General features: G+C 44.1%; 1 protein-coding gene across 4 annotated transcripts in view; it reads left to right on the forward strand.

The window, feature by feature from the left end:
* The first annotated feature begins 1,889 nt into the window (after window positions 1–1,889).
* vps13a (vacuolar protein sorting 13 homolog A) overlaps window positions 1,890–21,859 on the forward strand; it is a 44,225-nt gene continuing 24,255 nt past the window's right edge. For all 4 annotated transcript variants that reach the window (XM_042101478.1, XM_042101479.1, XM_042101480.1 and 1 more), the window contains exons 1-32: window positions 1,890–2,102; window positions 3,941–3,984; window positions 4,307–4,349; window positions 4,948–5,043; window positions 5,759–5,860; window positions 5,958–6,067; window positions 6,430–6,489; window positions 6,591–6,650; window positions 6,798–6,878; window positions 7,030–7,087; window positions 7,192–7,319; window positions 7,986–8,092; window positions 8,800–8,971; window positions 9,089–9,151; window positions 9,373–9,508; window positions 11,493–11,587; window positions 11,715–11,857; window positions 12,295–12,496; window positions 12,657–12,771; window positions 13,269–13,405; window positions 14,140–14,272; window positions 14,401–14,518; window positions 14,902–15,052; window positions 16,423–16,513; window positions 16,802–16,998; window positions 17,843–17,999; window positions 18,276–18,355; window positions 19,633–19,692; window positions 19,811–20,003; window positions 20,271–20,393; window positions 20,846–20,949; window positions 21,271–21,438. In XM_042101478.1, the coding sequence (XP_041957412.1) occupies window positions 2,003–2,102; window positions 3,941–3,984; window positions 4,307–4,349; window positions 4,948–5,043; window positions 5,759–5,860; window positions 5,958–6,067; window positions 6,430–6,489; window positions 6,591–6,650; window positions 6,798–6,878; window positions 7,030–7,087; window positions 7,192–7,319; window positions 7,986–8,092; window positions 8,800–8,971; window positions 9,089–9,151; window positions 9,373–9,508; window positions 11,493–11,587; window positions 11,715–11,857; window positions 12,295–12,496; window positions 12,657–12,771; window positions 13,269–13,405; window positions 14,140–14,272; window positions 14,401–14,518; window positions 14,902–15,052; window positions 16,423–16,513; window positions 16,802–16,998; window positions 17,843–17,999; window positions 18,276–18,355; window positions 19,633–19,692; window positions 19,811–20,003; window positions 20,271–20,393; window positions 20,846–20,949; window positions 21,271–21,438 (3,627 nt within the window). In that variant the 5' untranslated portion in view covers window positions 1,890–2,002. The remainder of the gene's footprint in view (window positions 2,103–3,940; window positions 3,985–4,306; window positions 4,350–4,947; window positions 5,044–5,758; window positions 5,861–5,957; window positions 6,068–6,429; window positions 6,490–6,590; window positions 6,651–6,797; window positions 6,879–7,029; window positions 7,088–7,191; window positions 7,320–7,985; window positions 8,093–8,799; window positions 8,972–9,088; window positions 9,152–9,372; window positions 9,509–11,492; window positions 11,588–11,714; window positions 11,858–12,294; window positions 12,497–12,656; window positions 12,772–13,268; window positions 13,406–14,139; window positions 14,273–14,400; window positions 14,519–14,901; window positions 15,053–16,422; window positions 16,514–16,801; window positions 16,999–17,842; window positions 18,000–18,275; window positions 18,356–19,632; window positions 19,693–19,810; window positions 20,004–20,270; window positions 20,394–20,845; window positions 20,950–21,270; window positions 21,439–21,859) is intronic.

Raw genomic sequence — 21,859 nt, forward strand, 5'->3', positions numbered from 1 at the left:
GCTCAGTGGTTAGAGCGTTCGACTCCCATGCCGGTGAGTGTCGAGGTGGCGGGTTCGAGGGCCGTGAGCGACGGACGAATTACGACCTCTGTTACATATCCATCACTCTGTGTAAACCTGTGTGCACAAATGATGAAACAAATGTAATCTGAATGTTTCTTAAGATGTAATTGTGAAGTATTTGGGAGTTCATCATCTCTGAAGGACATAATGTTAAAACATTCAGAGAATCCAGAGAAATCTTTGCAAACAAGGGATAGAGCTGAAAAACACATTGGATGGCCGTGATCTTTTGGACTTCAGATGGCACTGCATCAACACCAGACCTGTTTCCAGAACTGTCATTGTATGGGCTCAGGAAAACCTCTAATAACCATTCTATGTGCATTGTTTGACTTCAAAAACTGCAGCCAAAATTGTAACAGTCAAAAGACATAGTACAGAAAATACCACCGTCTTATCTGGGTTGAACTTGTTTAGAATGGACCGAGGAAACATGGAAAAAGGTCCTGTGGTTAGACCAATCAAAATGTACCATTATTTTTGGAAATCATGGACTCATCTGGGCTAAAGAGGAGAGGGCCTATCCAAGTATCCAACCTATCCAACTTGTTTTAGTGCTCAGTTCCAAGCCCAACATCTATGATGGTGTGGAGGAGCATTAGTGCCTACAGCATGGGCATCTTGTACATTTGTCAAAGCACAATCAATTCTGAATGATGTAGTCAAGGTTTTGAGCAATATACTGCCATCAAGGCAATGTCTATTCCAGGGAAGACCTTGGATACAGGAAAACAATGCCAAAATAAATAAATAAATTCTGCAAATATTTAAATAGTAATTCTCCATAGAGGACGAGTCCACACACACACACACACACAATTCTGTTTCATCTCAGTTTATGCACTTAGCCATAAACATCTAGATACAATGATTTTGCTATACTTGTTTGTTTTTATTATGACCGCCGCTTCGCTGCGCGGCGGTCATATAGGTTTAGTCAGATTTTTTTTCTTTTTTCTTTTTCTTTTTTTCTTTTTCGCATGTCCAAATTTCCGTCAAGGATTCCCGGGACACTGAAAGACCGGGGTACACGAAACTTGGTGGGCATGTAACCCCATATGGATAGCATGGAACCATCGTTTTTCGTTTTGATCTGTAGCCCCCCCGCTGGACTGGACCCCCCGAAAGGAGGGTAGGGCAGACACAGTTTTCTGTGAATATCTTGAGAACCGTAGGGCCTAGGATGACCAATTTTTTCCGTATGTTTGCCTCCAGGGGTCATGTTAACCCATTCCATGTGCACACATGTGCATAAACAGATACACACGCACACACATACATTCACAGTAATCATACGTATGACACATACTCACACAGTAGACATATGTACGCATGCATGCACATGCACAAACACACATACGCAGGCAAACACACAAGCACGCACACACACACACACACACCCACACCCACACACATAAACATAAACATGTACACGCACACATGCAACACACACAATTGAAGAATTTCTCAGAATTATGAACAGGCAAGATGGGGGTGGGGTTGTATAAAATTAATTTTACATCATGTTTTGGTACTTGTTGTCTAGCAGATACCAGTGAGAATTGAGTGTAGATAATGCAATTTAGTGAGACAGTTAGAATCATATAGGCCTTTCAGCGTGATTTATTTTTGTGGAAAAAATGTGCTGGACTGGGCGGCGGTCATATTTTGTACCGCTCTGCGGTACATCTAGTTGAATACTGTAGTGATCTGACCAATCTGGCCCTTTCACAATCGCCGTTTGCCGGAGTGTCCGCCAGAGGGCGCAGTGTTTCCTCGAATTACCAGGGATTGACCCTGACGTCATTTTACCTTAGTCCCGCCCTTGTACGCCTGTGTTTATTTCAGGAAATTGACCTGGCGCTCTGTGAACAAGCTGCCATCCCGAAACCGAAGCCACCATGGATCCTGAGCGGCTTTAAACTAACCAGGAGGCAAGATGGTATTTGAGTCTGTGGTCGTGGACGTCCTCAACAGGTTTCTTGGCGACTATGTGGTCAACCTCGACAGTTCCCAACTCAGTCTTGGAATATGGGGAGGTAAAGTGCTTGCTGACAGTGTTTGGGCGGCGTCAAGGCATCTCAACGTTATTGATACCAGACCTTGCTTTCCGTGGGCATATGGCTTTATGTTAATTGAAAGACAAAGATGAAGCTCAAACTGTGTGCGCTGTGTCGTGAGAGAAATTGCACACTTTTTGTTCGCAAATTTTAGCAGTGGACGTGTGTAATTGAACCATATAGCATTATCACTTTGTCGCTATCAGCTAGCTCTGTCATGTCAGCTAAGGTTATGTGGACCCACGGTCAGCCAGGGATATAGAATTCTAATTATTGCTCTGAAGAGTTGAAAACTTTAATCTTCCCTCTGCATTGTTACCAGCTGTAAGCATAAGAAACATTTTCCTCAACATAAAGACGGTAACCTTAACTTTTAATTAGCTAACCTAGCTGTCTGTGGCTAACATTGGTCTCACAGTTTTTAAATAATCACAGCAGACATGGTAAGCTATGTAAGCTAAATGTGCACGCCACATGTGTTCAACAGTTCCTGAATATCTTCTAAGTTAACAAGAACTCTTCTTCAATCACAAACCACAAGCAGACAGTGTGGACACACTTCAAACCACTGTGGCTAAATAGGTTAACACACGACTTTCACTGTATCCCTGCAGAGTACAGTTTCTACATTGAGTAACAGCTCTCCCTAAAGTTAATTGATCTTCTGCTTTATCTAGAGCAGGGGTTCCCAAACTTTTCCACGACAAGGCCCCCTAAATACCACTAGGTTCTGGCCAAGGACCCCCTTGATGTTTTATTAATTAAACCCATCGACAATACTACGGCAAATGTAAAAATACATTAAGCTAATCTAATAACTATTTTAGCCACAACCACATCGCGATGGAGCATACAGTGTGTAAAAAAATTATTTGGGGCTTTCTGCTATATGAGAGCCATCAGTCTACTATTATTCCCAGTCATTATCATGGGAAATATGTTCAGATATGCGTCACATTATTATAATGGCATTGTATAACAACCCTCATAGTATATTTTAAATGTTTCAAATGTATTTGTTTCTTGCTTTTATTTTTCCCTCCAACTTGCTGAGGCCCCCCTGGCACCCCCCCGCGGCCCCCCAGGGGGCCCGGCCCCCACTTTGAAAACCACTGACCTAGAGTCTAGACGAGCTTTACGAGCGAAGTGTGATAAAGCTCAGCAGTTATGCTCTACGCGTTAATTTGGCTTAAGAATTAGCCTAGACATATTGTGGCGCTCAGGGATTCCAGACCTTCGCGTGTTGCAAATTGATTGAGTGGCTGCTAATGTACTGCGCACTTGCCTCTTTGGACATTTGTGTTTGGAAGAGACCTCACCCTAGCCTAACGTGTCACGGAAAAAGGTATACTTAAGCTTTTGGAACTCTTCTACAGGAGCTCAGACTTCAGATGGATAAGTCTTCTGTATGTTGAAGGTGGGAATAGGTGTGGTAGCCTAATGTTTACACTGCATTATTGAGCCTACATTAACTTCTGTTGGTAAGTGTCCACGGCTTGCGTTTTCGTTTTAACTCACTGGGTCATGTGCGTGCGTGCCTGCGTGCGTGCGTGTACACTTTTGTGTATGGCTGGTAAGACCTCAGCACACACAATTATTGATCCGAGCACTTTCAAGCTTGTGTGTGTGTGTGTGTGTGTGTGTGTGTGTGTGTGTGAGTGAGTGAGAGGATAGTAAAATGGTTTATAGGCTTATTAACAAATATCCTGTTTTTGGGTCACTGTGTGTATTCTTTGTGTCTGTTTGATAATTAACTTTGTATATTGTGTCTGTTTTGTTGTGTTTGAATAGCCTTTAATAAATGTTTTGCTCTGCAGGTGACGCTATCCTGAAAAACCTAGAAATAAAGGAAAATGCCCTTGTAAGTATGAATTTGCCTGTTTTCTGCGTATGTTAATAAGTGCCCTTGTAGGCAATGTAGGCCTAACTTGTCATAACTGGATGTGTTCGTTATGCATGTCCAAATACCATGAGAATGGAAGAACATTTTATAAGGGTCATTTCAGCCAGAATTAGAGCTGACCTACGTACTTGTGGCTATAGCAATACTTTATTTCCCTATACAGTGTAATTGTTGAACAGTGATGCTCATGTTGTGTTGCAGCAGAGAATGCATGGTTAAAACTGAGCAGTTTCCTGGCTTATGTGTTAGCGTGACAAATTGTCTTTTGTTGTTTTTTTAGAGCCAGTTGGACATTCCTTTTAAAGTACGGGCAGGACACATAGGTAAGAAGCATTTCATTTAATTTCAGTCTTGAATGGGTGGGTGAAAGTGAAAGAATATTTCTGGTGTCAACATCTACTGTATGTTCCATAGCCAACCAGAGAACAGGTACTACTAGATAACATTCATTTTTAAAGAAAGAATGTTAGTTCAGCTTGCAACAGATTCCTTATTCCAACTCTGGTGCATACTGTATCAGGTTTTTGTCTGTCAATACACACTTGTCAAGTCAGCATGCTTGTCCATCTTTTGATTGTACTAAATGTCAATATTTGTACTGGGCCTGGCCTGACCAAGAAAGTGTGTGTGTGTTCATGTTTGTTTTAGCAGTGCAAGAATCTGCCTCAGTTTTTATAGCTCAGAGCATTCAGCAATCAATGGATATGTTATTCTCCTCTGGTGTACACACACACACACACACACACACACACACACACACACACACACAGTGGTGAATCATGTGGTGTTTGATTGTTCATTTGTAGTCATTAGGTATTGGTAATGGCATCATCACTGCTCTCTGCCTTACTGTGCTGCCCAGTCTGCTTCTGACTGTGTGTGTCTGACTATGCGTGTGTGTGTGTGTTTAATTATTTTAAGGACGCCTGGAGCTGAAGATCCCTTGGAAGAATCTTTACACTCAGTCTGTGGAGGCCACTCTAGATGAAGTCTACCTGCTCATCGTTCCCACTGCCAGTATGTTGCTTTGTGTTTGGTTGTGTGCTCATGGGTCCAGTTGTGTTCCCCTGAATATATGGGTGCAGGGGTGGATTAAAGGGACACCAGGCAACGTTTTCGTGTTAATTAATCATCTTCGTAAGTCGATATATGGTTAAATGACTCATTACGGGGCGAATGAAGGCTCTCTCGCCCGCCCCTACTGCCTGTAGGAAGAATATCCCACTTTCAAGTTCGGTGTATCCTACCCGCCGACCGAAGCAGGATCAGTTTACAGCACAGAGGCAGGCCAACGAAACGCTAGAGATTGTTGCAAACGTGTGTATAATGGCAGAGCCGGCGAAGAAGCAGCGAAAACCCTTGACGGAAGATGCAAAGAAAAGGAAAAGAGCTTCAGACCGAGCGAGGGGGAGTTTCGTAGAGAAAAAGCATCAGGCTTACCTGGTGTCCCTTTAAAGTGGTCATGGGCCCCTAGGCTACATTTGCTGTGAGGCCCCGCTCCCACAAAATAGCCTACCACATGAGGCAACATACAATTGATCCACCAGATACTCATACAACGTGTGTGAATATCAATATCTGGGAGTATTTGAAGAGATAATCTCTTGTACTCTTTGTTTGAGGTGAGAGTTGGTGCGGGTACATGTTTTCACTGCTTTTCCATAAACATTTTTAATCATGTGTTTCCATCTTTTGTGCGTGTGCGTGTGCGTGTGCGTGTGTGTGTTTTTAGGTATTAAGTATGATGCTGAGAAGGAGGAACGACAGCTACAGGAAGCTCGTCAGAGGGAGCTCCAACGTATTGAAGAGACCAAACAGAGAGCAGCTGAACAAGGTGTGTGTGTGTGTCTGTGTGTGTGTCTGTGATGGGGGTATTTTGTTGTTGTTGTTGTTGTTGTTGTTTAACTGTATGTGCTGTTGTGCTACCTCAGAGAATCCTCAGCTGCAGAAGCAGGACACCTTTGTGGAGAAACTTGTCACTCAGGTGATCAAAAACCTCCAGGTGAAGATTTCCAACATCCACATCCGTTATGAGGATGATGTGAGTATTTACACAAGCACACTCACAGTATAACAACCATATGGTATCTTGGTCAGTCAAGACATTCACACCCATATGACGTGCTGTCGCACATTCACAGCCGCAATTTCACACTCAGAAACATACACACATACAGTACAGTACATTAAAGTACAGTACATTATATTTGATGTCCAACATTTTAGAACCATAATAAAAATATCAAAACTATGACAAAATACATAGTCATTCACAAATGTATACCCAAAATATTTAGGATTTTAAACATTTCCTTACATGGTTATATTGTAATCAACGTGTGTGTGTGTGTGTGTGTGTGTGTGTGTGTGTGTGTGTGTGTGTGTGTGTGTGTCCATCTGCAGATAACCAACCCATCCTCCCCCATTTCATTTGGAGTATCTCTACAAAACCTCAGCCTGCAGGTAAACTGATTCAGTATATGATTCAGTTTATACAGTGTGAGTGTGTGAGAGCGAGAGAGAGAGAATATGTTGATGGGGTTTGAATTTTTTTCTCTCCTTAGACAGCAGATGCTAATTGGCATCCATGTCTGCTGGATGATAAAGCCAAACTGTTCTTCAAGGTAACCCTCATGTGCACATAAAAGAAAAACACAGAACCATTTACCTTTTCACATTGTATTCCACTCTAAAGATGTCATCTGTTCTGTGTGTATTTTTCTATATCTGTTGTGTGCGTGTGTTAAACATGGTGTTTCTATGTCCTGCAGCTGGTGCGGCTAGACAGCCTATTTGCCTACTGGAACACCAACTCTGAGCTCTACTCCAATCACGCCCCAGACCAGGCGCTGGTAAGACCACCACACACACACACACACACACACACACACACACACACAAACACACAAACACACACAGCAGACACTCAGAATTACACAGAATGGTCATGTGTAACAGATCTGTCATCTCATACAATACATATTTCTCTCCTCTCCTGTACAGAGATGTCTGAGACATAATGTTGCTGTGGAGGGTTCCATCCCTCAAGATTATCAATATGGTAGGTCCCTTTATTACGTGTGTGAGTGTGTGTGTGTATGTGCGCGCGTGCGTGCGTGCATTCTCCAGTGTGTAATGTTATAATGGTGTGCTTGTGGTCTCCAGTATTCCGACCAATCTCGGCGCGAGCCAAACTGAGAATGAACCCACGGTCTGATGTGGACTTATCGGCCCCTAAAGTGGACCTGATGGTCAATCTCCCTAACGTGTCTGTGGAGCTCAGCAGGCCACAGGTAATTATGACTCTTCTCATATTCACTGGAAACAATAAATATCGTACATTGTTAAAATGCAGACGGAAGTCTAGGGCATGTTAAACTTAATCTTAAAAGCCTCCTGCAATTGGCAATGGAAAAGAGAGTCAAAACAGAACCCAACACCGCTAATTGTACACATTGTGTAGGTATTAAAGGTAAAGACTAGGAAGTAACACCATGCGTGTAGGTGGAGCTCAGTGAGAGGTGACTCACTCTCACAGTCCGGTGTAGCCTCACGCTCTCTCCCTGCGCAACCCAAAAGCCCAAGCGTCGCTTCTTTTGACACATTCAATTTTCACGGGGTGGTGTCCAAAGTCCAAAGACAAGTTTTGCCTGACTCACAGCTGGCAAAATGTTAATGAGGGAAAACAGGCCTGTACCAAGGATCCTCTCTGCATATAGAGGTGTGTCGTTGACGTATTAATGAGCGTTAAAGCCCCGCTTGTCAGTCAGTGCTTTCCCTACTATGTGACCTAACCTATACTAACATCACACTCACATGAACAATAAGCAATAATGTATTCACACACGCACACTGATAAAACCATAAAACCAAGATTGTGCCACACACATTTACACCTCTATGGCTGTTTTACCCCTGAACTCTGACCCGTGACCCATGAGCTTCTCCCTCTGCCACAGTATGTCAGCATCCTGGAGCTACTGGGTTCAGTGGACATGATGTCGCGCAATTTGCCATACAGGAAATACCGTCCAGACCTGCCCCTTCATAACAATGCCTTCCTATGGTTAGTGTGTGTCTCTGTGTGTGCAGTATTTATGTATGCATATGTATATGTATATATTTATATACTTTATGTCTGTGTGGGTGTCTGTCCACACACAAATAGATAAGTAAATGGGCTCTATGCACGACTCCATTTTGGATTCACTTCCTACTGGGCAATCCACTTCCTGTTTACGCTGTAAACAGTAGGCTATGACAGAAAATGACAGATTACTGGCCTGCCAGTTTTAGTAGGCTATTGCTAGTTGAACAACATAGCTAAAGTTATCTAACCAGTTCAGTAACATCAGTTGCTTGAGTAAGGTTAAGAACCCTTTTTAAACCCTGTTTGCTGGAGGGAGTGGCACACAACATTTTCACAGAGTTGGTCTACATTACCATGAGACAAGGTCCTGAAGACAATGACTATAGAAACAAGCCATGTTTGCCAATGTTTTAATGTACACAGGAAGTTGATATGCCAGTACAAGCGAATCCAAAATGGAGTCATGCATAAAGCCTATTGTATGTTTGAGTCTGTTGTTTGTCTCGGCATGGTGACTGCACACTTGAGTTTGTATGCAAGTAATATGCTGGAAAGAGTATCTTATAAACTGGATGGTGTTATTAATATTTGTTCTATTGATAATGTTAGGTGGTGTTATTAATATTTGTTCTATTGATAATGTTAGGTGGCGTTATTAATATTTGTTCTATTGATAATGTTAGGTGGCGCTATGTCATCGCGGGGATCCTGGAGGTGAACGTGAAGCCTCGTCTGCACATGTGGTCGTGGCAGCACATCCGCCGCCACAGACAAACAGTCAAGCGCTACAGGGGACTCTACAAACACAAGATCACCAACAAGAAACCTATGGAGTCTATGCTGAGAGAGTTGCAGGTAAACGCGCACACACACGTACACGCACACGCGCGCACACACACACATACACTTCAACTTGAAATGCACACAGAATGTCTTTCTTTTTGTGACATTTCTGCTTTGTCCATTTAACAGGAAACTGAGAAGACTTTAGACATCTTCAATATCACACTGGCACGCCAGCAAGCAGAAATGGAGGTATACAACACATATCCATGTGTTCATCATTAATGAAGCCCTCTACCCATCATCCTTCATTCATTCCCTTTGTTCTGTTCACTTTGAAATCATACATTTCAAAGTGACCCTCTATACTCTGCATCTGCTGCTCCCACCCATTTTACATGCAGCCAATTGTCTACTAGTCGGTTATGACTGGCCATGAGTTCAGCTGCCGTGTGTGTGTGTGCCGTTGCCAGGCGATGCGGGCGGGGCTGCCTGTGATTCGTCCAGGTCAGAAGGCGGAGGTGGAGGAGTCGCAGGGCTGGTTTGGCTGGATGTGGAGCTGGGGATCGGAAACCTCACCTAAGAGCAAAGAGACTGTCAAAACCGGAGGTCAGCACCTAAACATAAACACACATGCAAACAAACAAACAGACAGACAGACAGACAAACAAACAAACAAACCTAAATGTGGAAAAGCTCGAGCTTGAGTTTCATTCTAAAAATGTTGTCAAGTTTGGGACTCCTGGGATCATCAGGCATGGGATCCCTGGATTGAATATGATGAGTTTCATTTGTCCAGGGGCCTGCACTACGAAGGGAGCTTAACCTACCCAGATGTAACCCAGGGTTACTTTGTTAAACCAGGGTTGACAAAACCTGGTTATCTTAAGTGGTGTTAATCGGTACTACGACGCTGATTATGAAGTTGATTTGTTGAGCCGGGGTTAACCTAATTGGAGTTTGTGCGCATTCACATAAAAGGGGCGGGTTGCAGCGCAGGTCACCACTTTCAGTGATGACGCGTTCACCTTATTTTACGGATGAGGAATGCACAATTATTATGACAAGTTATGAGGAATTAAAACCCACTCTACGACAAAAATCAAATACGTCGGCAGTGAACAAAGCAAGGCAAGGCTGTTGGCAACGTATTGCAGATCGGGTAGCCTAAAAGTAAAGTTTTATTTCCACATGTTCTTTAAATATGTGTTATGGAGGATTAATAGCTTGCGGAATGTCTGAAATGAGTTGAAATAATTAAATTGCCTATTTTGAGTACAGAGAAATGCCTACAGATGCAATACAATTCAGAAGTGGGCATATAGATTACAGTAATAGGATAATTGAATGTTTAAGTAGCCCCCATTGACTGATTGAGTGTATGCCTAATCCTGTGAACATTTCAGATGCAACACCATTGCTAAACGCACATGGCAGCAGGTGAAAGTGAAACACAAACACATTATTCAGAATAGTTTATAGTTATAGCTTGCAATAATATTTCTTAATTATGAAAACATGTAGGCCTATGCTTATAGCCTTCACTTGGCCTCTGTTTTACAGCTAACAAGAAAAAGGTGTCTTTGAACACTACTGTAAGGCACCAGAGTGTTTTACAGTAGCAGAGGAGTTGGCCATCGCAAATAATAGTGGAAGGCTGATTATGAACGGGGTTGAGGGAGGCATTCGGTCGGATTCTGGTGCTGTGGAAATGTGTAGCCTTTATGTGCAGGGTACAGTAATACTGTATGACATTCAATTCAACAAGTTTGTTAAAATTATTAGGCCTACTGTAGCCTAGGCTAGGCCTATGTCCGATTTATTTTAGGCTATTCTTGCTCAGATGTTCAGCATACTGTAGGCTAGGCCTATGTCCGATTTATTTTCGGACATACAGTATTTAGTTACGTGGAATACATGAATGTCCACGTAAGGGCATTGCTATGACGGGTGACATTACAGACTTCTGCCTAGATCATCTGACAAAGATAACGAATTCCCTCGGCTGACAATCTATATCTTCATAGAGAATATATGGCGGTCTCTAAAACCCCTCGCCCTGCGAAGAGAGCCCCTCACGATTTGCGCTCCAATGTCGTAGGCTATGGATCATCCAGGTACGCCGACATTGTCTCGAATTGTTAGTAGAGGGGTGGTACTTATAAAGGGTGTGGTTAACGGAAACCTCGGGTTAACCAAGAACATAACCTGCTCAGAGCAGGTTTGAGATGCAGCGTAAATTGCCATGGCAGCATACTGTACCTTGGTTAAAACCTATCCACCTTTCGTAGTACGGATTAATCGGGAAGTTACGCCACACGTGATCAAGTTACTCTCGAAGTTACCCAGATAAGCCAGAAACCCCGCTTCGTAGGACAGGCCCCTGGTCTTGTTTCAGTCAAACAAGGTTCTTGCCTCTCCAGCCTGTTCTACACCGGTTTAACACATTCTTTTTTGAGTCTTCCTGATGGCCAGTGAGGGCATAGCTGTGATCCAGGATCAGTTTACCTGTAGGTTGTTAGACAGTGAATCTGTGAGAGCTGTTAAGATTCAACTTAGCCCTGTTTTGGGGGGGTGGGACTGTTTTCTGCAGGGTTTGATGACCTTATGACACCGGCGGAGAAAGACAAACTCTACAAGGCCATTGGTTACAGTGAGATAGCCGTCAATCACAACTTGCCCAAAAATGTATGTCCACACACACATACACACACTCATAATTACCAGTCTTTTTTAACCTGATGGCCATTTTGTTTATGTTTTTAGCATGTTTATTGTCTATTGTGTTTGTTTGTGTGTGTGTTTGTGTGTGTAGTTTGTGGACATGAAGGTGAGCTTCCAGCTGGTCAGCATGAGTGTGAGCTTGAAGGAGAGTTCAGACAAGCCAGAGATCCTCAAGTTGGCCGTGATGGACCTGAGTGCCATGCTGACCCAGAGACCAGGAGCGCAGGCCTTCGGGTACACACTCCTCTCTCACCACCTCTTACACACTCTCTAATCTACTACTCCTCTCTCTTACACACTCGCTACTCTACTACTCTCTCTTCACCTCTTACACACACTCTCTACTCTACTACTCCTCTCTCTGCACCTCTCTTACATACTCTCTACTCTACTCCTCTCTTACACACTCTCTACTCTACTCCTCTCTCTTCACCTCTTACACACACTCTCTACTCTACTCCTCTCTCTTCACCTCTCTTACACACTCTCTACTCTACTCCTCTCTCTTCACCTCTTACACACTCTCTACTCTACTCCTCTCTCTTCTCCTCTTACACACTCTCTACTCTACTAGTCTGCCGTATTTATCAATCAGCCACGGGCTCTTACAGGTGTTTGTATGTTAAATGGAAGTGTGTGTGTGTGTGTGTGTGTTTCTGCCTGCCTCATAGGGTGTCTGCCCAGCTGTCATCGTTTGAAGTGACTGGACTTCCTCGAAACCGCGTGGCTCCTATCCTGCTGTCTTCGCGGCGTGTGGCTGTGGAGAATCACAACCCGCTCCTGACGCTGATGTTTGAGACCAACCCACTGGACGGCTCGGCTGACCAGAAACTACACGCCGACGCCCAGCCACTGGAGATCATTTATGATGCTGTATGTGTATTAATGTGCAATTTATTTATCCAACTATGCATGAAACCAAAAGCACCCTCTTGTTTGTGTGTGGTGTATAACTGCCAGCCACAGGAAATCTTCCTCTTTTGGTTTTCTCAAACCACTAAACCTGTCTGTGTGTGTCTGTGTGTGTGTGTAGATGACGGTGAATAGCCTGTCAACATTCTTCCTGCTCCCTGATGATGTCCAGCTGGATGAGCTGACCAATGCGACACTCATGAAGCTGGAGCAGTTCAAAGACCGCACCGCTACAGGTCTAATGCGCACGCACACACACACACACACACACACACACACACACACACACACACACACACACACACACACACACATTATATTTCAGACCACCATCATAATCTAGAAGCCCTAAAACTTACAGCCCACTCAGTGATGCCAGTGTTCTGTTTAACATCTTAACCAAACTCATGGACAAAGACTATGCTGCCACCTTTTACTGAAACGTGGTGGTTTTTCCAGGTTGTTCTTGTTGCTTCATTCACATGGCACATAAAGAGAGGGTGAAGCCTCTTGTGGATCTCCTGACACCAGACACCTTGCTTATAGTGAACCCTTTGTTATCAGGCCAGCCGTTTGAGTTTCCTATCGTTCCTATTTGCCTTTTTCTCCAAGGCGTGTTCCATTTTGCAAATGTGCTGATTGCATGTGCTATTAGCGGCAGCGTTTGGCCCTGTGAGGCTGCAGGGTTGCTGGGTGTGTTGCACTGTTAACCGGCCCTGTGCTCTCCCTGCAGGCCTCATGTATGTGATCGAGACTCAGAAGGTGCTGGACCTGAGGGTCAACCTCATGGCCTCGTACGTCATCGTGCCTCAGGGCGGCTTCTACAGTGGCAAGGAGAACCTCATCCTGCTGGACCTGGGACACCTGAAGGTATATAAGTATAAGTGTAGTGGTTTCTTTTGTTGTCCTGTTGACCACTATGGTGGCTGAGCTAGAATGTCTGACCCACTTGTCCAAAGGAGAATAATCCACGTCCACAGGTGTTTTGATATCCAAAAGTATAGGAGGGTTTATTACAAATAAATGAAAATATACATTTATATATACTCTTTTGATCCTGTGAATTTGGAAATTTGGTCTCTGCATTTATCCCAATCCGTGAATTAGTTAAACAGCCCACAGTTAACACACAGTGAGGTGAAGCACACACTAATCCCGGAGCAGTTAACTGCCTGCAACAACAGCGGCGCTCGGGCAGCAGTGAGGGGTTAGGTGCCTTGCTCAAGGGCACTTCAGCCACGCCTACTGGTCGGGGTTCGAACCGGCAACCCTCCGGTTACAAGTCCGAAGCGCTAACCAGTAGGCCACGGCTGCCCCTAAGGTGTGAGTGTGCGTGTGTGTCAGTGTGCGTGTGTGTCAGTGTGTGAGAGAGTGTGTGTGAGTCGTGTTTGGCCTCTGTCAACCCTGCAATGGTCAGTATGAGCAGCTAGAGCTCGTCTTCTGTTTTCAGTGGCACAGTCAAAACACATATTTTCTTTCAAAAGGAGACAGTCCTGCCTGATGGGTTTAAATATAGAAGAGGTTCAAACAATACCAGTGTTGCTCTAATGAGTCATTCAGTATCCCTTATGTATTTGTGTGTGTGTGTGTGTGTGTGTGTGTAGATGTCCAGTAAGACGCGAAAGGGCCTGCCTCATCTCTCTGTTGGCAGCAGCACCCTGGAGGACATCATGTCCAGAGCCTACGACAGCTTCGACATCCAGCTCAGCAACCTGCAGTTCCTCTACAGCAAAGCAGGTATACACCCAAACCCCAGCACACTCATATGTAGACTCGTACACAGAAGCACACCCAGTCCCACACACTCTGTGTTGTTGTTGTTGTTGTTGTTGATGTTGATGTTGATGTTGATGTTGTTGTTGTAGACGGGGACTGGCGTGCGGCCCGCAAGCTGAAGCGCTCTGCGCTGCATGTGCTGGAGCCGGTGGACCTGAGGGTGGAGCTGAGCAGAGCCATGGTGGTGACGGACTCCCGCATGCCCAAGTACGAGCCCCACAGCAAACATGCGCTCATGCACCTGTACACACCAACCCGCAAGAGTGCTGCTCTATGTGCTCACTGACACTAATATATTCCCATTGCATACACAAAAATCACCCACTCATTTCACACACACACTTCCTCCCATTTACTGACTTTACATTGTCAAACATACATGCATAGACACACACACACGCATGCGCACACACACACACACACACACAGTCACACACACTTGCACATGCAAGACAAATCCCCTTCGGAGCAGTAAAGGATCACTCGCTCGCTCACTCACTAGCATTATGCTGAGAGCACTTATGGTATTTATTTATTAATTAATTAATTAATTAATTAATTATTATTATTATTATTTGTGTGTGTCTAAGGTTTAAGATATCTGGAGAGCTTCCGCTCCTCTCTCTGCGGATCTCTGATGATAAGGTGCGGGGTGTGCTGGCCCTGGTGGACAGCATTCCTCTCCCAGAGAGCCGGCCCACCCCCACCCCCAAACCCAGCGCCATCCAGCTCACACCCAAGGTGAGGCCCACGGGGAGTGTGGGCTGTGTCCGCATACAAGGCCTCCTCCTGAATACCTCAGCCACTCTTACTCACAATTACTCAGATGTTTAGACCATTGGTATGGTAGGGCCATCCTTAAAAATATTTTTGTTTGCAGTAACAGCCAAAAAAAAATAAAAATGGGTCGGTAGGTATGTCAATATTTTTTTTTTCAAGATTCAAAGTAAAAAAAAAAGTTCAATTTTGGTCATGGTGATTACGTAGGAATGAATTTACACAAATGTGCATATTGTGACGTAACTGACTGGGTCTTCAACCCGTGCCTTCAGGCGCACCATTGCAAACCTCATTCTGATGCAGGTTATATAGACCAGCCTTTCTCAAACTTCTTTGACCTGAGGCCCGGTCATGGCAGACTTTTGGGTCATAGGGCTCATCTACATGTACCCAGAAAGAAGGCTACAATAGCTCTTGGCCACGTTATTTTGAAATTTGACTATACAATACTCAATGCTATACAGTGTATACAGTCTCTGCTCTGTTTCTAAGGAAGTTCCAAAAAACAACATCGTTCTATTAAGTTTCGTTAAATAAATAAATAGCCTTCCAACAGGTTGAAGCGGAGCTTTGATACCAACGTTATCGATTAGTTTCAGTTTCCCTCGCGCAGACGCGCATTGAATGAATGCTCATACCACCACTTAATTGTAGGGCTCCATGTTTAATGACATCGATAGCAGAAACGTTTGTTTTCTTTTTTCGTCGATCCGCGGTTTCTTGATCAACTGCGCAGCAAATTATCAGATGAAGCACCGGGCCTAATTTCACTCCACGACTCCGCGGACCAGCAGTCTCCATGTTGCGGACCCATATTTTGAGAAATGCTGAATAGACCACAACCAATTTCAATACTCCGACACGGTCACCGCTAGACTAGGGGGAGAAGGGATGAGAAAAGATCTGCCCACAGTTCTTCCAGAACTTCGTGCCAAGTAAAAGCGTTATCAGTTTGTGTGAATGAAACGAAGCGTAGGCCATAGTGTGACATGCGTCAAACCAATGGTGTAGAGATGACGCCACAGGTTTTTTTTAAGTGAGCCACGTTTGCATGTAGGCAAGTTATATTCACAATACTTGGGCCTACTAAAAGAAATATTATTTTATTGCATTTGTATTGGTTGTTTAGAGTAAAAAAAAAAAACAATCGGTCGGTATTAACGCAAGTTTACAACCGGCAAGTCGGTCGGACTAAAAGGGGAAAAAAAAAAATATTTGGGTCGGTTCTAAATTGACAGGGTCGGTCGGGTTACGGCAAACGAAAATATTTTTAAGGATGGCCTAGTTATGTGTGTGTTTTTGTGAGACTGACTTGGTGTTTGTCCTCTCAGCCGTCCAAACATATTATGACCACGCCTCAGGTCAACCCAAGGAAAGGACCCTCCCTCGCTGAGATGCGGTCGTCAATGTTCTACGATGCCAGTAGGTACACGTGCACATACACATACATAAGCTCACACACTTACTGTATATACTATGCTGTATTTGAATCACACAAGTTAATTGATCAACATTTAGAATCATTATTGGTTTCTTATCACCATCTCTATAATTGTTAACTGATATTTATCACAAATGGTAATATTTTCTTTGCTGATATGAAGTTGGATACTTAACTCCAACACCACTAAACACCTACCTTTTTTTTGTGTGTGTGTGTGTGTGTGTGTGTGTGTGTGTGTGTGTGTGTGTGTGTGTGCGTGCGTATAGTCTCTATAACGTCTATGAGCTCAGAGGAGGAGCTCTTTTTTGATGCTCCCAGCTCACCTGTCAAGGACCAGCCGTTCCTCTTTGAGGTTCCGCCCAGCTCACTGTCACGCTCCGCATCACTGAGGCAACGCACCATGGCAACCCCCGAACCTCAGAAGAACATGACTGACTTCCTCATATTATTCATGATCCAGAAGGTACATCATGAACTGTGCATGTACTCATACTCCCTCACACACAAAGGTTGTATCAGCCATGGCGGGTTAACGTCACTTCTGTTGACCTTCAAACAAAACAGAGAGCTAGCGCGCTACTCCCTCCCCCTCCCTCCCGTGTAATTGAAACTCTCCTGAACGCGCGTCTTGTCAGTTATTGGTTGGAACACTTTATTTTGCCTTTGAGTGGATGGCAACACTTGTTGGTGGCAATTGTTTTTGTGTGCATGTGATGAATGTGATAATTTATGTTGTCTTTTTTGGGCCTGCAATCGCTGATGCAACCTTTAACATAATACATAAACACAGACTTGGACATGGTATCATGTGCAAGACATGTTGGCGTGTGTGCTTATGCAGTGGTAAGATTACTTATTTAGAATTGATTAATTATCATAAGTATTGTAGTGAGCACCTTATGTCTGTCTGAAGTCTGCCTGTTGCTGAAGATGACTTAAAGCCAAAACATGTCTGCCCATTGACTGGTTTCCAATGAATTAAGAGAGAGTTTGCGCTTGATGGTGCATATTTCTGTTTATCATTAAAGTCTCCCTGTCTCATTTGGAAGCAAAACAGCCTGTGTTGCTTTGGCCATTTAGGCATCTGGAAATAGAAGAAATAGATAACCTTGTTTGATGCCAACTGAAGACATACAAGAATGAACTGAAAAACTGAAAAAAGTATTGAATGTTTTTCCTGCCCCAGCTGGTGACTGATCTGTCTGTCTGCCTGCCTGCCTGTCTGTCTGCCTGTCTGTCTGTCTGTCTCTGTCTGCCTGTCTGCCTGCCTGTCTGCCTGCCTGTCTGTCTGTCTGTCTGTCTGTCAGCTCTCCATCCAGCTGTGTCGTGTGAGTGACGGTGAGGAGGTGACTGTGCTCCACCTGAGCATCGAGGGCTTAGGGGCGGAGCTGAAGAAGCGCACCTTTGACATCCGAGCCGAGACCTTCCTGAGGGAGATCTGTTTGGCCTGCCCCGAGTACACAGGTGAGACACGGTTACTCACGCAAACGTGTACACACACACACACACACACACACACACACATACACATATAAATGGTGTGTTGAGGAGGTCTGCATGCTTATGGAAAGATAAGATTCATATATTCAAGTATACACATTCACTGTCACTTGTTTATACACACTGACATGTCATCGCTTAATAGAGCATGCATTTGTGCATAACTGTGTGTGTGTGTGTGTGTGTGTGTGTGTGTGTGTGTGTGTGTGTGTGTGTGTGTATGTATGTGTGCACTTCTAGATGCTGAAGACAAACCTGTGCACCTCATAACAACATTAGACAACACGGAGGATGACCTGCTCATTTTGGAGTACACAAAGGTACTAACTCAGCTCTCACATGTGCAGTGGCACCTGGACACTCCATGTAGACCAGTGGTCCCCAAACTACGGCCCACGGGCCGGATACGGCCCGCCACCTCATTTTGGGTGGCCCCCCCAAAACATGTCTGTGGTATATAGCATCTGGCCGGCACGGGAGTACGACATCGTCAAACTATAACCTCCGTAATCTTTTTGTCCACTGGTGGTTGTTTTGGCGGTTTCGCGTTTGCCATCGAAAACAGAATGAACCTACCTGCAAACAATGTAAGAGGCCTATGCTGACTGCATCAGTGCTCAAAGTATTCTAAAAGTTTATCAATGAATTGTTAATAACTAACTAACTTCTATTCAAATCATATTTCTGGGACTTTCTGGGATAATTATTTATATATTATATTATTTATATATTATTTTTTATTTACTCTTCAAATGTTCATACAAATTCACAAAGTTCTCATCAGGTGCTTTTTTACCAGCACATAAAACTCTCATAGTTTGAGAACTTTAAATTATTTGTAGGATATTGCTTGTTCACAACTTGAGCTGTGTATGCAAAGACACTGCTAATACTTTTGGGAATGCTAAAGTCTTTTTATTAGTATTATTTTATTTGAGCTACATTTTACATGGTATGATGGCAACATAAACACAGCTAACAATGGTATTACAACAGTCTACCTTAGTTGAATATTCCATTACATTTAATTTATTTATTGCAGTAGCCAATGATTAAATATAATGGAATATTCAACTAAGGTAGACTGTTGTTGTTCACAGCACTAAGCTATTTATGGTTACTGATATACTCAGAGTCTCTGGCCCTCTCTTAGAGCCAGGCATAGTGAGCTGGCCCTTGGAAGAAAAAGTTTGGGGACCACTGATGTAGACTATATGATCTAAATATAGTGTACTTAACCTACTTTTGTATTTTCTGTATTTGAGCTACCTGACCCTGTGATGTGGAACTGCATTGTCTGTGTTTAACTATTTGCATTTTTGAGTATTAAAAGAGTACATAGATCATACAGGATTGGGACAAACTGTTATTCTGGATATAGTTAAGGATGTTCAGTATAATGGGCATTGTTTTGGTCCATTTGGGCCTGTAGCTATGGAGGGGTTGTAGTCTGCAGTGTGAGAGTTGTACAGTGAGAGGCATTTTTTCATGGTGCTGAGACTCGTGCCCTGTTGTCTGTCTGTTTCACACCATGTACAGTACTGTTCCTGCTTTAATATGGATGTTGAATCTGTTGTGTGTGTGTGTCTATCTACAGGCAGATAAGACCAGTCCAGAATTTAAGACTGTGTATAACAACACCGAACAGCTTGTAAAGGTGAGTGTATGTGTTTGTGTGTGTGTGTGTCTGTGTGTGTTCATGTGTGTGAGATATATATTTATGCACATATGAGTTAGCTGGTGTCAGTAGTCACAGTGATGTCACTTCTGATCAGGTGAACTTTTCATCTCTGGACGTGCACCTGTACACGGAGGCGCTGGTCAACACCATGAACTTCCTGAGCAATCTGGTGCCCGCCTCGAGCCCGGAGCCAGCCCCACCCCCCGTTGATGATGAGCAGGGAGAGGGGGATGAGGAGGAAGAAAAAGAACAGGAGAAGAAGGAGGGGTCAGCTGTGGTCAAAGCAGGTGTGATGCAGGACCTCTGGTGGAAAAACACCGCTAACTTTCATGCTTGAACCTTTTAAAATCTTTTGGATTCTAATTTGATACTTGTTATAATTATGGTTAGCAGAATTGTTTTTTTTTTCCCCAAAGTGGCTTGATGTATTAATAAATGACACTGTCATTAAAAATGATAAGCAAATAGATTACGTCTTCATAATAAATCCCTCTCACCGTGTTCCTCCTCTCTCTCCATCTCCCTGTTTCTCTCTATCCCCCTCTCCTCTGCAGTCTCTAAGAGGAGTAAGGGAGGGAATGGAGAGGTGGTGAACATGCACATCCGAGCAGATCTGTCCAGCCTGAAGCTCTTCATCCGTGGGGAGAAGGCTCGCATCGCAGAGATCCACATTGAAGGTAGAACAGCATGGCCCTCAGGGTGGGGGGTGTGTGGTGTGTGTGTGTGTGTGTGTGTGTATGCATATGTGGTAGGTGATCACTGTGATGGAAAAGTGGTGACATTTGTATATGGGCTCTGGAGAGAGTGATGGAAGAGTAGTTTTGCCATTGTTTTTTAATTGTGTGTGTGTGTGTGTGTGTGTGCGTGTACGTGTGTGTGCGTGTGTGTGTGCGTGTGTGTGTGCGTGTGTGTGTGCGCGTGTGTGTGTGTGTGCGCGTGTGTGTGCGTGTGTGCGTGTGTGCGCGTGTGCGTGTGTGTGCGTGTGTGTGCGCGTGTGCGCGTGTGTGTGTGCGCGTGTGTGTGCGCGTGTGTGTGCGCGTGTGTGTGCGCGTGTGTCTGTGTCTGTGTCTGTGTGCGTGTGCGCGTGCGCGTGTGCGTGTGCGTGTGCGTGTGCGTGTGTGTGTTCCAGGGCTGGTGTCGGAGGTAGTAATGAAGAAGACCGCAATGGAGGTCCAGGCCAACCTGAAGAACATCATCATTCTGGATTGTGACAAAGAAGCCCTCTATCAGAAGGTCACTTGAATTCTAATGATATACAGTATACAAGATTACCTACACTGGCACACCTCTAAAAACACAAGTCTTTTCCTCCAACACACTCACTACTAAATACTCACATTTTAGGGGCAACTTTTTGTTGTATATCAATTTCATTTGTATTACTGTTTGAATTCCTCAGAGTTGGTACTGAACACTTTGTATAGAGCCAGTCATTTGGGTGGATGTTTTGGTCTGTGTCAGAGGAGTTGATCAGTGCTTGGCCGGTGCTGTTTGATCCTGGATCATGATCGTGTGTGTGCGTGTGTGCGTGTGTGTGTGTGTGTGTGTGTGTAGGCGGTGTCCATAGCAGATAAGGAGGTGTTTGCCTTCCGGATGGTCAACTACACGGACGCCACGCAGGGCGACGCCTACAAGGACATGAGCTGCGTGGACACAGACATCAGCCTGACTGTGGGCTGCATCCAGCTCATCTTCCTCTACAAGTTCTTCTCCTCCATTCTGGTGAGTGAGAGAGAGAGAGAGAGAGAAACAAATAGTATTGTTTACGGTGATTTCTGAGGCCTCTGCCAGCAGTGCACTAGTCTCCAACACATGTAGGCTATGCTGTATCTACAGATAACTAAAAATGTGAGTGCACCTTCCAACACGGCACTTCCCCCAATGAAAAGTATCCAACAGTGGGCAAGTGTTTTCTGAGGGCTACCAAGTTAATAATAAACATTATTATACAGCTCTTCACAATGCTAGTAGAACGCTCCATTGACAATGAATAGAATATGGTCAGAAAAATGTACCGAGAAGTTTGAAAATTTGAGTATAGAATTTTGAAATGGAAAATGAGAGAGAGAGAGAGAATCTTAATCTTTCAAGCAACCTTTGCATTTCACATCACCATAGCTGCCAACGGTGTCAATGGAGAACT

Source organism: Alosa sapidissima, chromosome 8 (assembly GCF_018492685.1).
Source record: "Alosa sapidissima isolate fAloSap1 chromosome 8, fAloSap1.pri, whole genome shotgun sequence".
Lineage (NCBI taxonomy): Eukaryota > Metazoa > Chordata > Actinopteri > Clupeiformes > Clupeidae > Alosa > Alosa sapidissima.